Source organism: Rhinoderma darwinii, chromosome 3 (genome assembly GCF_050947455.1).
Source record: "Rhinoderma darwinii isolate aRhiDar2 chromosome 3, aRhiDar2.hap1, whole genome shotgun sequence".
Lineage (NCBI taxonomy): Eukaryota > Metazoa > Chordata > Amphibia > Anura > Rhinodermatidae > Rhinoderma > Rhinoderma darwinii.
The window spans coordinates 14,792,946-14,805,552 of record NC_134689.1 but is presented as its reverse complement, the minus strand read 5'-3'; the positions used below and the strand labels follow the sequence as shown (position 1 = coordinate 14,805,552).

The window sequence follows — 12,607 nt, the reverse complement described above, 5'->3', positions numbered from 1 at the left end:
GCTCCTCTCAAGATATATTAAGAAATTAGTCCGCACAGAATTTTAAACCTATGTAGATTAAAGTGAATGTTCCCTGTGGAATACCATTTTTTGTTTATTTTTTAAGAGCACATTCCAACTGGGAGGGTCTGTATTAGTGCCTTACAACCCAACACATATACTTTAAAAAAATAATAATTATTCTGCCCAGAGTCTAAAGGTCGCAGAGGGATGGTATTTCGCTAGAATACGCCATCATTTTACGATGGGGGGTCCGACTGCCGAACCCCCACCGATCCTGAGATTGGAAACTCCCCAGCACTGATTTTAGCGCTGCATCCTATTCTGAAGGCCCTTTTACACTGGCCAATTATCAGGCAAAGGAGCGTTCAGAGAACGCTCGTTCCCAATAATTGCCTAATCTAATAATATGGCAGCCATGAATCTTTCTAAACTTGATGGCCAACATTATGGCTGACCCCACTTATTTCCTATATCCCTTACAAGATGGCTATCCTCTTTACCTCGGATCATCCTCTCCTCTGATGAGCTCAATATCACATTTGTCCGCACCTCTAATCCCCCATACACTTTTTGTATTAGTCATTTCCTGCCCGTCCTCTTTTATGGCGGCGACATTCGCGTCCCACATCGATTTGTAACAAGGCGTGAGTTGTGCGAAATGTATTGTTTTTACACAAAAACATGGCAGCCTATGAACACTTTGCCAATAAAGTCACCGCATATTATGCCATATACTGTTCCCAAAGTGACTGAAAAATAATTCCAACCCTTTCTTGTCACCTTCAGGCGTTTTCTTCATTTGATAAGGACGACACCGGCACAATAAAGCCGTCTGAATTACACCGGATTCTTGACAGTTTCTGTTTTAAGCTTTCAGACAAGCAATTCAAGTACGTCCTGAGTAAACTCTCGCTGAACGAGAACAACACAATAGACTGGAAAAGCTTCTTACATAATTTCTCCACCTTCACCGCTGAGGTATGAACAACCGCTTCACGTACATAAGCGAGATGCATTTTTTTTTTCCCTTGTTGTTCTCGCATCGAGAATTCCCGAATAAAACCTATAATTTTAACTTATAACAGATTATTAAGCACCTGACCGATAAAAACACTTAAAAACACAGCGCTGACATGCAGACAATAAGACGCTCCGAAAATATGAGGCCTTGTCAGAACCGCCCGTGCTTGTCTGTCGTTTCTATAGTTTGATTACCATAAATGGACGGACATTTTTACTAACGAGTGAAGATTTTGTCTACGGGCTGCAGCTAACGAGAGTAAAAAAAGAAGGAAAAGGGCTGTCAAGATAAACACAATCATTATTACACAATACAAACACTGACGGGATGTTGGGTGTAACTGCACCAGCCCAAAATTACATTTATGGAATAAAGCATTTGAGCCTATGACTGTCTTTAGAATAGACATTGAGGCGAAGGCAATACGTACAATGGGGGCAGACCTTCCAACTTCTTTGAGGCCCCTGGAGAGAGGGGGCCAAATCAGTGTTACGTTTCTCACCGAAGAAGAGAATTCATCATGTTTGGTGCTGGCTAGACTGGGGAGCAGATTATAAGGGTCAGTTCACACAGCAGATTTTGAGTGGCGGGTCATGTCGCAAAATCCGCCGAGGAATTATTCCTGCGGTCAGCAGGAAGATTCGTCCTCCCATTGACTTCAATGGGGAGGTTCGGGCGGAATCTGCCCGAAGATCGGGCAAGACGCTTCTTTTTCCCGCTAGCTGAAAAAAATCAGCTAGCGGGAAAAAGAAGCATCCAACTCCCATTGATATGAATGGGAGGCAGAATTTTGCGGCAAGTTCCGCCGCAAAAATTCCGCCTTGTGAACAGGACCTAAGAAATGTCCACATTCTTCACCCATAGCCCCCGCAAGGAAATATGTATCATGTAGCGTAGAATTTGTAGTGAAGTTAAGAGTCAATACGAAGAGTAGAAAAACAAGAGTCAGACGACAAAGGGCAAGAGAGGAGCATAATCCAGGGACAAGGCCGATGCCAGGGTCAGGAACAGAGTCAATGTAGCAATAGCAAACACAGCATAAACATTAGTATATCCATATTATTCTTGACACTTAGTGAAGTTCAGTTTAAGACATGGACATGCCAGAAGATGACATCATTGGTGAGCTGTGAGTCAGAAGCCCACTGATTCTCCCATCCAGTGGTGTTGCTATCACCAGGGACACATGCCGGGATCTTCCAGCACCAGTGATCCATACATTCAATTGGTGTCCTCCCATTCCGGCTGTGCCACATGGTGCCCCAACTATCTTCATAGTCTAACAACACCCCTGATCCCAATAATGGGGCCCATGGTTCTCCATAGACCACCTAAGTCCCATTTGTTCTACTCTGATATCTTTGTCTTGATTTCAATGGTTCTATATCGTGATTGTGGGAAAAAAGGGAGCTCTTTATTTGGAGGATTTTTGGGATTCCAGCTCAAGGAACCTAAATTCTTTTACATGGAAGTTCTGAAATGAGGTAGCAAAGGATTTCACTACTATGAAGCTCTATAACATTGTCACATCTTAAAGAGGACCTGTCACTAGTTCATATAAGTTGAAATGGTTAACTGACCTGCATTGCGCTGTCTCCCTGATTCCAGTGATTTTTCTTTTTTTCCTGGACCCCCCCATTCCAGAGAGATGGCCCACTATTGTGTTGGCTCATTATATGCTGTAGTTAGCCAATGGGGTGGAGCTAGCTTCCCTGCCTCTGATGCTGACCAATCAGCTCAAGGCAGCTTGAGGGTAATTCACGCCCTGTTTGCTAACTGCAGCAAATTAGCATAGAGGGAGCCAACACAACAGTGAGCCATATGTCTGGATTAAAAGAAAAACTGCGCCGGAATCGGGGAGAATGCGCTATTCAGGTCAGTAAACCAGTTCAACTTATATGACCCAGTGACAGGTCCTCTCTAATTTGTATGATTTGTAAATGTAAAATCCATTACATCACTGATATTTCGTTTTCATATCGTCACAGCCTGTTTCTACCTGGGTGGAGAGAGTGGAGAGGGCCACCAGGCCAAGATCGGGTCAAGAGCTGACAATGAAGGACATCGTGACACATATACAGGAAGTAATCGCAGCTCGCTTTTACTCGATCACTCAGGACTTATTCAATATAGATTATGCAGGCATCAATATCATTTCAAAGGAGGACTTTCGAGAGTTTTTCCATAAAAATTTCATGTTGCTCACAGATGACCAGGTAAGGAGAATAAGTATGTTATTATGCAGCCATTATTTTGTTAAATTACACTATACACAATGCTAAATTGGTGGAATTGCCCTTCAAAAGAGTTGTTCCATAAAGTCGACACTTACTAAGGGTTCATCTGCTTTCATCCCTGTGATCATCAGTTATCACCGGGGGAGGCCCCGTCCGGCCATTCTTACATGTCCGCTACCTGTCCTGGATCTTACAGGGAGTCTCCAAGAAATGGACCCACCCTATTTTGCCCATATGCCCCTTTAAATCATTGCAGCACCTGTAGTTTTAAGTCATTTGGGGGGAAAAAAACATAAAAAAATACAACTCATTGCTGGAAACTATGAACATTACTCTATAAAATTGAAGAAAAAACTAAAATTGATCCAGTTTCTAATTGACTATTCGGGAAAGCAGTAGGACGTACCCTACAGGAAGGTGCATGTCGTAATTGGACATTTTCAAAAACATTTGTTCCGCCATTACTTGTCTACTACCTCCTAAATCCTCTTTATTGGCATCCATTCCCTACAGATAATCCCACATTTCTCAATATGCATGATCAAGTTACATTCTTTTGGTAGTAAAATGTGGTTTTTTTTTCTCCACAGTTCGAAGTTCTTTGGGACATTTTGCCTCTAAATCCGTATGGCAATCTCAAATACCATGATTTCTTGAAGATATTTAGCAGTGAATTGCCAACAACCCCATTACCATTATCATATAATACAGAACCAAACTACAAGACACAGTCACCAGTTAGACAGGGTCGGACATCAGTTAACAGACGCCCAAAAACAGCACCACCCACCTTAAAAAAGGCTCCTGTAAGTTCTGTTCTTTTTACATTAAAAAAAACCATCCATATCATTTTCACATATAAACTGTGTATTAATATGAGATACTTGATGTTGACTAGACTTAGACGCCTCCAAGAATCAGGTATAACCTTTATACTTTTCTGGCACTTTTATTTACGTTGCACATAAGCTCATGAGTCAAGAACTTCACAGGAACAACGAATTGACCAACTATGTACCATGTATAGTACCATATAGTACCATTTAGATCGCCTAAAGCCAACCATACACAAAAGACAATGATCGGGCGCAACATCGACGATCATTCGTCTGTGGGTTTGTTTGTATGAATGATCCCACCGACAATAGTAGTCTAAACTGGCCAAACAGGGGGTCAGTTTCAAAAACACGACTCCCTGGGGCTGGCAGAGAGTGGCAAATGATCGGTGGAATTCGGCCGATAATGCAACACACGTGTAGTTTCAGCCGTAGTGGCCGACTTTTTCCAACCTGACCGCATTTTTGGCAGACACAAGTGTTTTGTCGGCCATGAACGATCGATATGGCCAAATTGGCCATTTGCCCGGCTTTTATCTCATGTGTATGGCCAGCTAAATGGAGAATTAGAAGATGCTAGCTGTACAATTTTACAATAAATTGAATATCCAGATTTTGCGTTACACAGTCTTCATTGAATTCATGTGATGTATGGACGTGCTCTAATAGCCTCTATTATCTTAAAATTATCTAATCGGGTATTTGAAAATGGGTTTTCTAAACGAGACAAAACATCTAAAGTCTGCTGACCCATGGAAAACAAGGCTATTATCCGATTCCTCCTGGGCTTCATACACAAACTAGTTCTACCAGAAACTAGACCCCCCCCCCCCTCCACAAATATAAGAGAATGTATATCATAATTATTTTCACCAAAGGTAATTTGTAATCCACCAACATGCCCAAGAAAAGGAAATTAAATTCTTATCTGGTTCATCTTCGATTATCTTATATTCGTTGGAAAACCAGTATGTTATGACAAACTTTCATCCGTCTATGACCCTCTTCAGAACGACAGAATGGAAATGACCATATTGTGTAGAAACACAGATTTCGTACTATAACGAAGAGACCTTTAGCTACACGTGGACTTGTTTGTTTCATTAAGAAGGGACCCTTGATAATAAGCCGATCACAAAGTGCCCCTCTGCTAGGACCCCGCAGTGATCAGTTGTGATCTGTGGGGAAACCTGGTAGTAAGTGTTACATTTCCCTGCAGCGCCACCACAGGAGAAATCACACAGTGGCCATTCATATCAATGTGGTGACTGGGTAAGGCAGGACAGGACAGGTCCTCCAGAGCGAGAGACACTCTTTATAACCACTCTCCACTCTGAACAAGAAATGAGGATGCTGAACACCGGACCCCCATCTATTAATATGAAAACTGATTTTCTAAATTGGGCAACTCCTTTAACTCTTTCTTCTTACAGACTCCTGCTCAGAGGCCACATACAGCAGCGCCACACTCCGTGACAATAATAAACTGCGAGAAAGTCGAAAATAAGTTGAAAAGTACACTCTTCAAATGCTGGCAGGACGTTCATAGAGCATTCAGAGAAAAGGACCTGGCCAAGGAAGGTCAAATCCCATCTGCTGACTTCTCAGGTAGAGTAAATACGACATAGCGCTACAGTGTTATAACTGTTTCTGTAGACGTGGAGCCATTATGGAGTAACTTCTAGACCTGGGTACAGATGGTGGTGGCAACAAGGAGGGGGTTTTATACATAGTACTGTTTAGTCATCCACCTTCAGTGTCATTTCTGATACTCCAGAACTAAAGTTGAGTGATTTAAATTCCTTTGTGAGGGCATAGAAGTTTGGCGACCGTGATAACCATCTGTGGTGGGATCTGCTATATTAGATACGTTTGAACAAGTTGGACCACCCCTTTAATGTTACCTAATGTCTATTTATTGGTCTCCTAGTCCCAATGGAATTGATACTTTGGCTACTTTGTCATAACTATCCGCAGTGTAGATGAGTCCACTGTTTGTAGGTGACTTGTGTACTACAATTTTAACATTATGGACCTGTACAGTGGACCCTTTGTTTTATCATTAGACAGTGGGGTATGAAGTCTAAAGAACCCTGGTCTTTACATTCAACCACTGCAAAGAGGAATGGTCTTTGCTCCATGGCGATATCGAGATTGTGACCGTCAGAATAGCTTCCAGTTGTCAGTGGCTGACCAGGACACGGGCAGAGGAGAACTGAAGATATAGGGGGCGCTAAAGCCAGAGTCATTACTAGGAAGCAGACCGAGGTGGTAGACCAAAGTCATCAGCGGACAATGGATAAGTTAGAATACAAAAAGTTATTGTGGCTAGAAAAGAAATTGAATGGACTGGAACTATGACGAGATGTAACATTAGACCAGGAGAAAAAAAAGCAAACGTTACGACAGTCATTAAGCGCAGGAATACTATTGGTTGGGTAGCAAATGCCTGTGCTGTTTGGACTCAAAAAGACCTTATCAGGTTTGCATGGGCAAAGGGGCCGTTGCCCTGGGACTTCCACCACCCCGTCACTACCACAGCCAACCAGCTCTAAACTTCGTCTTTGCCAGGTCATGTCGAACTTACATCGTGGTGCCAGCAGTGGTGCAGTATTACTAAGGCACGACATGACACTTGAGTGCTTTATGCTACGGTTATGTGCTCACTCTGTCCCTATAGGGGCCTATATAGACTTTGTATGATGTAGTCATTTTATGGTGGTATTATAAGGTCACAGTAGGGCATTGGTATTTGAGAAGTAATGCCAGATATGTTCTCCATTTACCTCCTTCCAAACAAAATGAGAGCAAGTCGTCTACGTTTGGTCCAGGGGTCTCTCCTAACCTTAATCTAGCTGTAGTCATAACTGAAGGCCAGGGATGAAGAGAGGGTAAATAAGTGGCATGGGCCGATGATATCATTATCTAGAAGATTGGATGCAGTTGTGTGAGGTTGACCATTTCCACCATGGAAACGTAGACCGGTGGATGATACGTAAATTAAACTGTATTGTAAAATGATTCTGTATCTTTCAATTGTAAATTGAGTAAAGTTAGATGCCCGCTAGGATCCTTCTTCTTATCCAAACTCCATTTTCTACACTCAGATGAATACAAAGCTAATGACATTTAAAGGGGTTTTCCTGTCAGAGACATTTGACATATGTATTAGCACCTTTTAATTTAAGAGGATAAATGGGTGGGGCTGTGACAACCTCATTCGTTTTTATGGAAAAACTGGGTGGTCAACCCTGTGAACAAACAAAATAGCTGCAACTGGACCTCATGGACCTGCGAGTTTGTATGGAAGGGTGTTTGTACTATAAAGGCAGCCAATCAATGGAGAGAGGAATCAGCTAGAGGGTCCTTCCCCGTTTCTTTCCTAGACCTAGGTGCGTGTATGTACCAGGGTGTGAGGCGTGGTGGCGTGAACCATTACCAGGAGTATAATTACCAGGAGTATAATTTGCTATGGCCCCTACTCTTCTATGTCTACCCAGGTATGTAGGTTTTCAGTAATGGCTTTCCGTGACTGATGTAAAGGATGACAGTCACCTTCTATAAACATCTTTTTATACAATACCCTTTTATAGCTATTCTGCGACAGTTTAACATGGACGTTTCCAAGGAGGAACTTGAGAATTTAACACTGAAATATGATTTAAGAAACAATGGAAAGCTCTCGTATTCAGATTTCCTGCGAAATGTCACACTCGGAACAACACCTCCAAAAAATGCCCGACTGCAGAGGATGAAACTGCAGAAGCCACGCATACCGGTATGTAGTCAATACAACATCGCTCTCCTCACACAACTCCTCCAGCCCCAGAATTACCTTCCCTTACCATGGTGTGAATTTACTAGGGCCAACCTTTGAAGCCTGATACATATAAAACGGGTCTTGTCTACGTCATCCATATTTAAAACTTTACTATCGGGTTAGCCAGGATTTCAATATTGATGGCCTACCCTTCGGATAGGCCATCAACATAAGATATGTGAAGGTCAGACTCTGGGTACTCCCAGCGATCAGCTGCTTAAAGGGGCCACAGTGCTTATAGGAGCGATGCAGCCTCTACATTGTTTACCACGGGTTTCATTTCTGTTCGTACTTGCAAACCGGAGGTAAACCGGAGTCAGACCCCCACCGATCTAATATTGAAGGCCTATCTTAAGGATAGGCCATCAATTTTAAAATCCTAGGTAACCCATTTTAATATGTTTTCGATATATTTATGTCATTGACTCACTGTATATTTTATCGGACTGTAGATGAGCAGTGGATTATACGGGCCTTATTTCCTAGATGCTATACTTAGAATCCAGCCAGAGATCCTGAACTGCTGGAGAGCAATGAGAAGAACCTTTCAGTCTTATGATGAGACCCGGACTGGGTATATTAAAATTCAGGATTTTAAACAGGTAATATAGGAATGTTCCATTCAACAACAGTATCGTTTCTCCAGAGTAAGAATTCACTCTATTCCAGGTCCATGATAACATTTCTGCAAATTTTGTTCTGTGGAATTAATCTAAAGTGATTACACAAATGACTAGAGTCTCAGTTCTCATAATTGTTATTTTTTTTTGTCTGCTTTGGGTCCTTTTTTTGGACCGGATCCAAAGATAATGAACATATGATACAGGAACCCATGATTCATATGAAGTCTGCCTGCCCTTCACCATCTACACTGATCTAGTGTGTGTGTATATATATATATATATATTAGTAATGCAGAGGAAACCAGGTTTGTTACTTATTGCTTATGAGCTAGACACACCCTCAAAGCATATTTTGCATATGCTTTTTCGAGTCTTTTGCTATAGTAATACTATACTGTACTATACTTCTGTACTGTACTATAGTACTACTGAACTACTATACTGCAATATAGTACTACTAGAAAAATATACTATAATGTACTATACTATAGTATTGCTAGAATATTGTACTATACTAGAATACTATACTGTACTATACTATAACATTACTATAACTATTGTACAATACCACAGTACTACTAGAGTACTACAATACTACTAGAATACTAGACTATACTGTACTATACTAGTACTAGAATACTAGACTATACTACTACTAGAATACTGGACTATGCTGTACTATACTACTACTAGAATACTATACTGTAGTACTACTACTATTACTACTACTAGAATACTAGACTATACTGTACTATACTACTACTAGAATACTAGACTATACTGTACTATACTACTACTACTACTACTAGAATACTAGACTATACTGTACTATACTACCACTAGAATACTGGACTATACTACTACTACTACTAGAATACTAGACTATACTGTACTATACTACTACTAGAATACTAGACTATACTCTACTATACTACTACTAGAATACTAGACTACTGGACTATACTGTAGTACTACTACTACTACTACTACTACTACTAGAATACTATACTGTACTATACTACTACTAGAATACTAGACTATACTGTACTATACTACTACTAGAATACTAGACTACTGGACTATACTACTACTAGAATACTGGACTATACTACTACTACTAGAATACTAGACTATACTGTACTATACTACTACTACTAGAATATTGGACTGTACTATACTACTACTAGACTGTACTGTACTATACTACTAGAATACTAGACTATGCCGCACTATACTACTCCTAGAATACTAGACTATATTGTACTATACTACTACTAGAATACTAGACTATACTGTAATATACTACTCCTATACTGTACTCTACTACTCCTAGAATACTAGACTATATTGTACTATACTACTACTAGAATACTAGACTATACTGTAATATACTACTCCTATACTGTACTCTACTACTACTAGAATACTAGACTATACTGTACTATACTACTACTACTAGAATATTGGACTGTACTATACTACTACTAGACTGTACTGTACTATACTACTAGAATACTAGACTATGCCGCACTATACTACTCCTAGAATACTAGACTATATTGTACTATACTACTACTAGAATACTAGACTATACTGTAATATACTACTCCTATACTGTACTCTACTACTCCTAGAATACTAGACTATATTGTACTATACTACTACTAGAATACTAGACTATATTGTACTATACTACTACTAGAATACTAGACTATATTGTACTATACTACTACTAGAATATTTGACTGTACTATACTACTACTAGACTATACTGTACTGTACTACTAGAATACTAGACTATGCCGCACTATACTACTAGACTATATTGTACTATGTTACTACTAGAATACTAGACTATGCTGTACTATACTACTCCTATACTGTACTCTACTACTCCTAGAATACTAGACTATGCCGCACTATACTACTCCTAGAATACTAGACTATATTGTACTATACTACTACTAGAATACTAGACTATACTGTAATATACTACTCCTATACTGTACTCTACTACTCCTAGAATACTAGACTATATTGTACTATACTACTACTAGACTATACTGTACTATACTACTACTACTAGAATACTAGACTATATTGTACTATACTACTACTAGAATACTAGACTATACTGTACTATACTACTACTAGAATATTTGACTGTACTATACTACTACTAGACTATACTGTACTGTACTACTAGAATACTAGACTATGCCGCACTATACTACTAGACTATATTGTACTATGTTACTACTAGAATACTAGACTATGCTGTACTATACTACTCCTAGAATACTATATATTGTACTATACTACACCTAAAATACTATATACTGTACTATACTACTCCTAGGATACTATATACTGTACTATACTACTCCTAGAATACTGTACTATACTACTACTATAATACTGGACTACTTGACTATACTGTACTATATTACTACTAGAATACTGGACTATACTGTACTATACTACTACTAAAATACTATATACTGTACTATACTACTCCTAGAATACTGGACTATACTGTACTATACTACTCCTAGAATACTATATACTGTACTATACTACTACTATAATACTGGACTACTTGACTATACTGTACTATATTACTACTAGAATACTGGACTATACTGTACTATACTACTACTAAAATACTATATACTGTACTATACTACTCCTAGAATACTGGACTATACTACTCCTAGAATACTATATACTGTACTATACTACTACTATAATACTGGACTACTTGACTATACTGTACTATATTACTACTAGAATACTATTCTATAGCACTACTAGATTACTATACTGTAATATATTTATTACTACTACAATTCTAGACCCTATTGTACAATACCATAGTACTTCTAGAGTACTACGCTACACTATACTATATTACTACTGGAATATTACTCCTTATAGATGAAAAATGGATCTGAATACTTAACATAATTTCCATATCTGACGGTATTCAGTACCTTAAGATGTTTGATTAGTGTAATTAAAATCCATTTCTTATTGCAGGTCCTGCGGAAATTTGGCATCAACCTTTCTGAGGATGAATTCTTCCACATTCTTGGTTACTTTGATAAAGATTTAAAATCAAAAATATCTTACAATGATTTTTTGAGTGAATTCCTGAAATAATTACATGTGATGTGATGTGAATATTTCCTTGAAACGTGTGAGTTGATTTTCTGCTTTGATGAGAATGGGATAAATCCATTTACAAGTCACCAGAGTTATGTTAATGTCGTCCACAGCTCCTAAACCGCAGACTGATAAATAATATTGTAATAGGAAAAAAACATGGTTTCCAAATTGCACGGCAAAGAAAAGTGTCGGCTTTCATCAACCTCATTACTTTAATTAGACAAAAATAACGAGGGCTCTTTAAAGTTTATAAAACAAATTAAAAAAAAAAAAATTATTAACAAAGCTGGGAATCGAGAAAAATTATTTTCTCTAGTTCATAGATGTGTGATGGATTTTTTTTAATCATCTACCAGAAAGAAGTTCTAAATACCATGTATAAATAAACCTAATTAATATTTGTGCTTTCATGAAATCTATTAACTCAACGGTGGACCAATATTCGAAAAACTTGGCTGCTTTCTTCCAAAAACAGTGCCACCCGTGTCCACAGGTTGTGTGCGGTATTACAACTCGGCTCAATTCATTGCAATGAGGCTGAACTGCAATACCAGACACAACCTATGGACAGGTGTGGTGCTGTTTTTGGAAGAAAGCGGTTATGTTTTTCTAATCCTGGACAACCCCTTTAAATCTGCTGTAAAAAACAAACAAAAAATAGCTAAAATTTCTGGTGCTTATGTTATTTGCAGAAGGTATTTATCACTTTTAATGCTTCATCAAAAAGTTACCCAATATAGATTATATATTTTGAGTAAATAAATTTTGGTATTGAAAAAAAAATTGTGTTTTTGCTTTTTATTTGTATTTTTTTTTTTACTTTTATATTTTGTCACAAGTAGGTAATTTTTACATGTTTTATAATATGTAAGTATATGTATAGAGCCAATTTTAAATCC

General features: G+C 38.7%; 1 protein-coding gene across 4 annotated transcripts in view; it reads left to right on the top strand.

Moving 5' to 3' along the window:
* EFCAB6 (EF-hand calcium binding domain 6) overlaps positions 1-12,197 on the top strand; it is an 87,942-nt gene extending 75,745 nt beyond the window's left edge. Inside the window, exons 25-32 of one of the 4 annotated variants that reach the window (XM_075855990.1) lie at positions 790-981; positions 3,013-3,240; positions 3,852-4,067; positions 5,531-5,705; positions 7,484-7,597; positions 7,691-7,875; positions 8,370-8,519; positions 11,580-12,196. In XM_075855990.1, coding sequence (XP_075712105.1) covers positions 790-981; positions 3,013-3,240; positions 3,852-4,067; positions 5,531-5,705; positions 7,484-7,597; positions 7,691-7,875; positions 8,370-8,519; positions 11,580-11,702 — 1,383 coding nt within the window. In that variant the 3' untranslated portion in view covers positions 11,703-12,196. Of the gene's footprint in view, positions 1-789; positions 982-3,012; positions 3,241-3,851; positions 4,068-5,530; positions 5,706-7,483; positions 7,598-7,690; positions 7,876-8,369; positions 8,520-11,579 lie in introns of those variants that run through there. The other 3 variants (XM_075855992.1, XM_075855991.1, XM_075855993.1) reach the window with 3 other exon arrangements.
* The last annotated feature ends 410 nt before the right edge of the window (positions 12,198-12,607 follow it).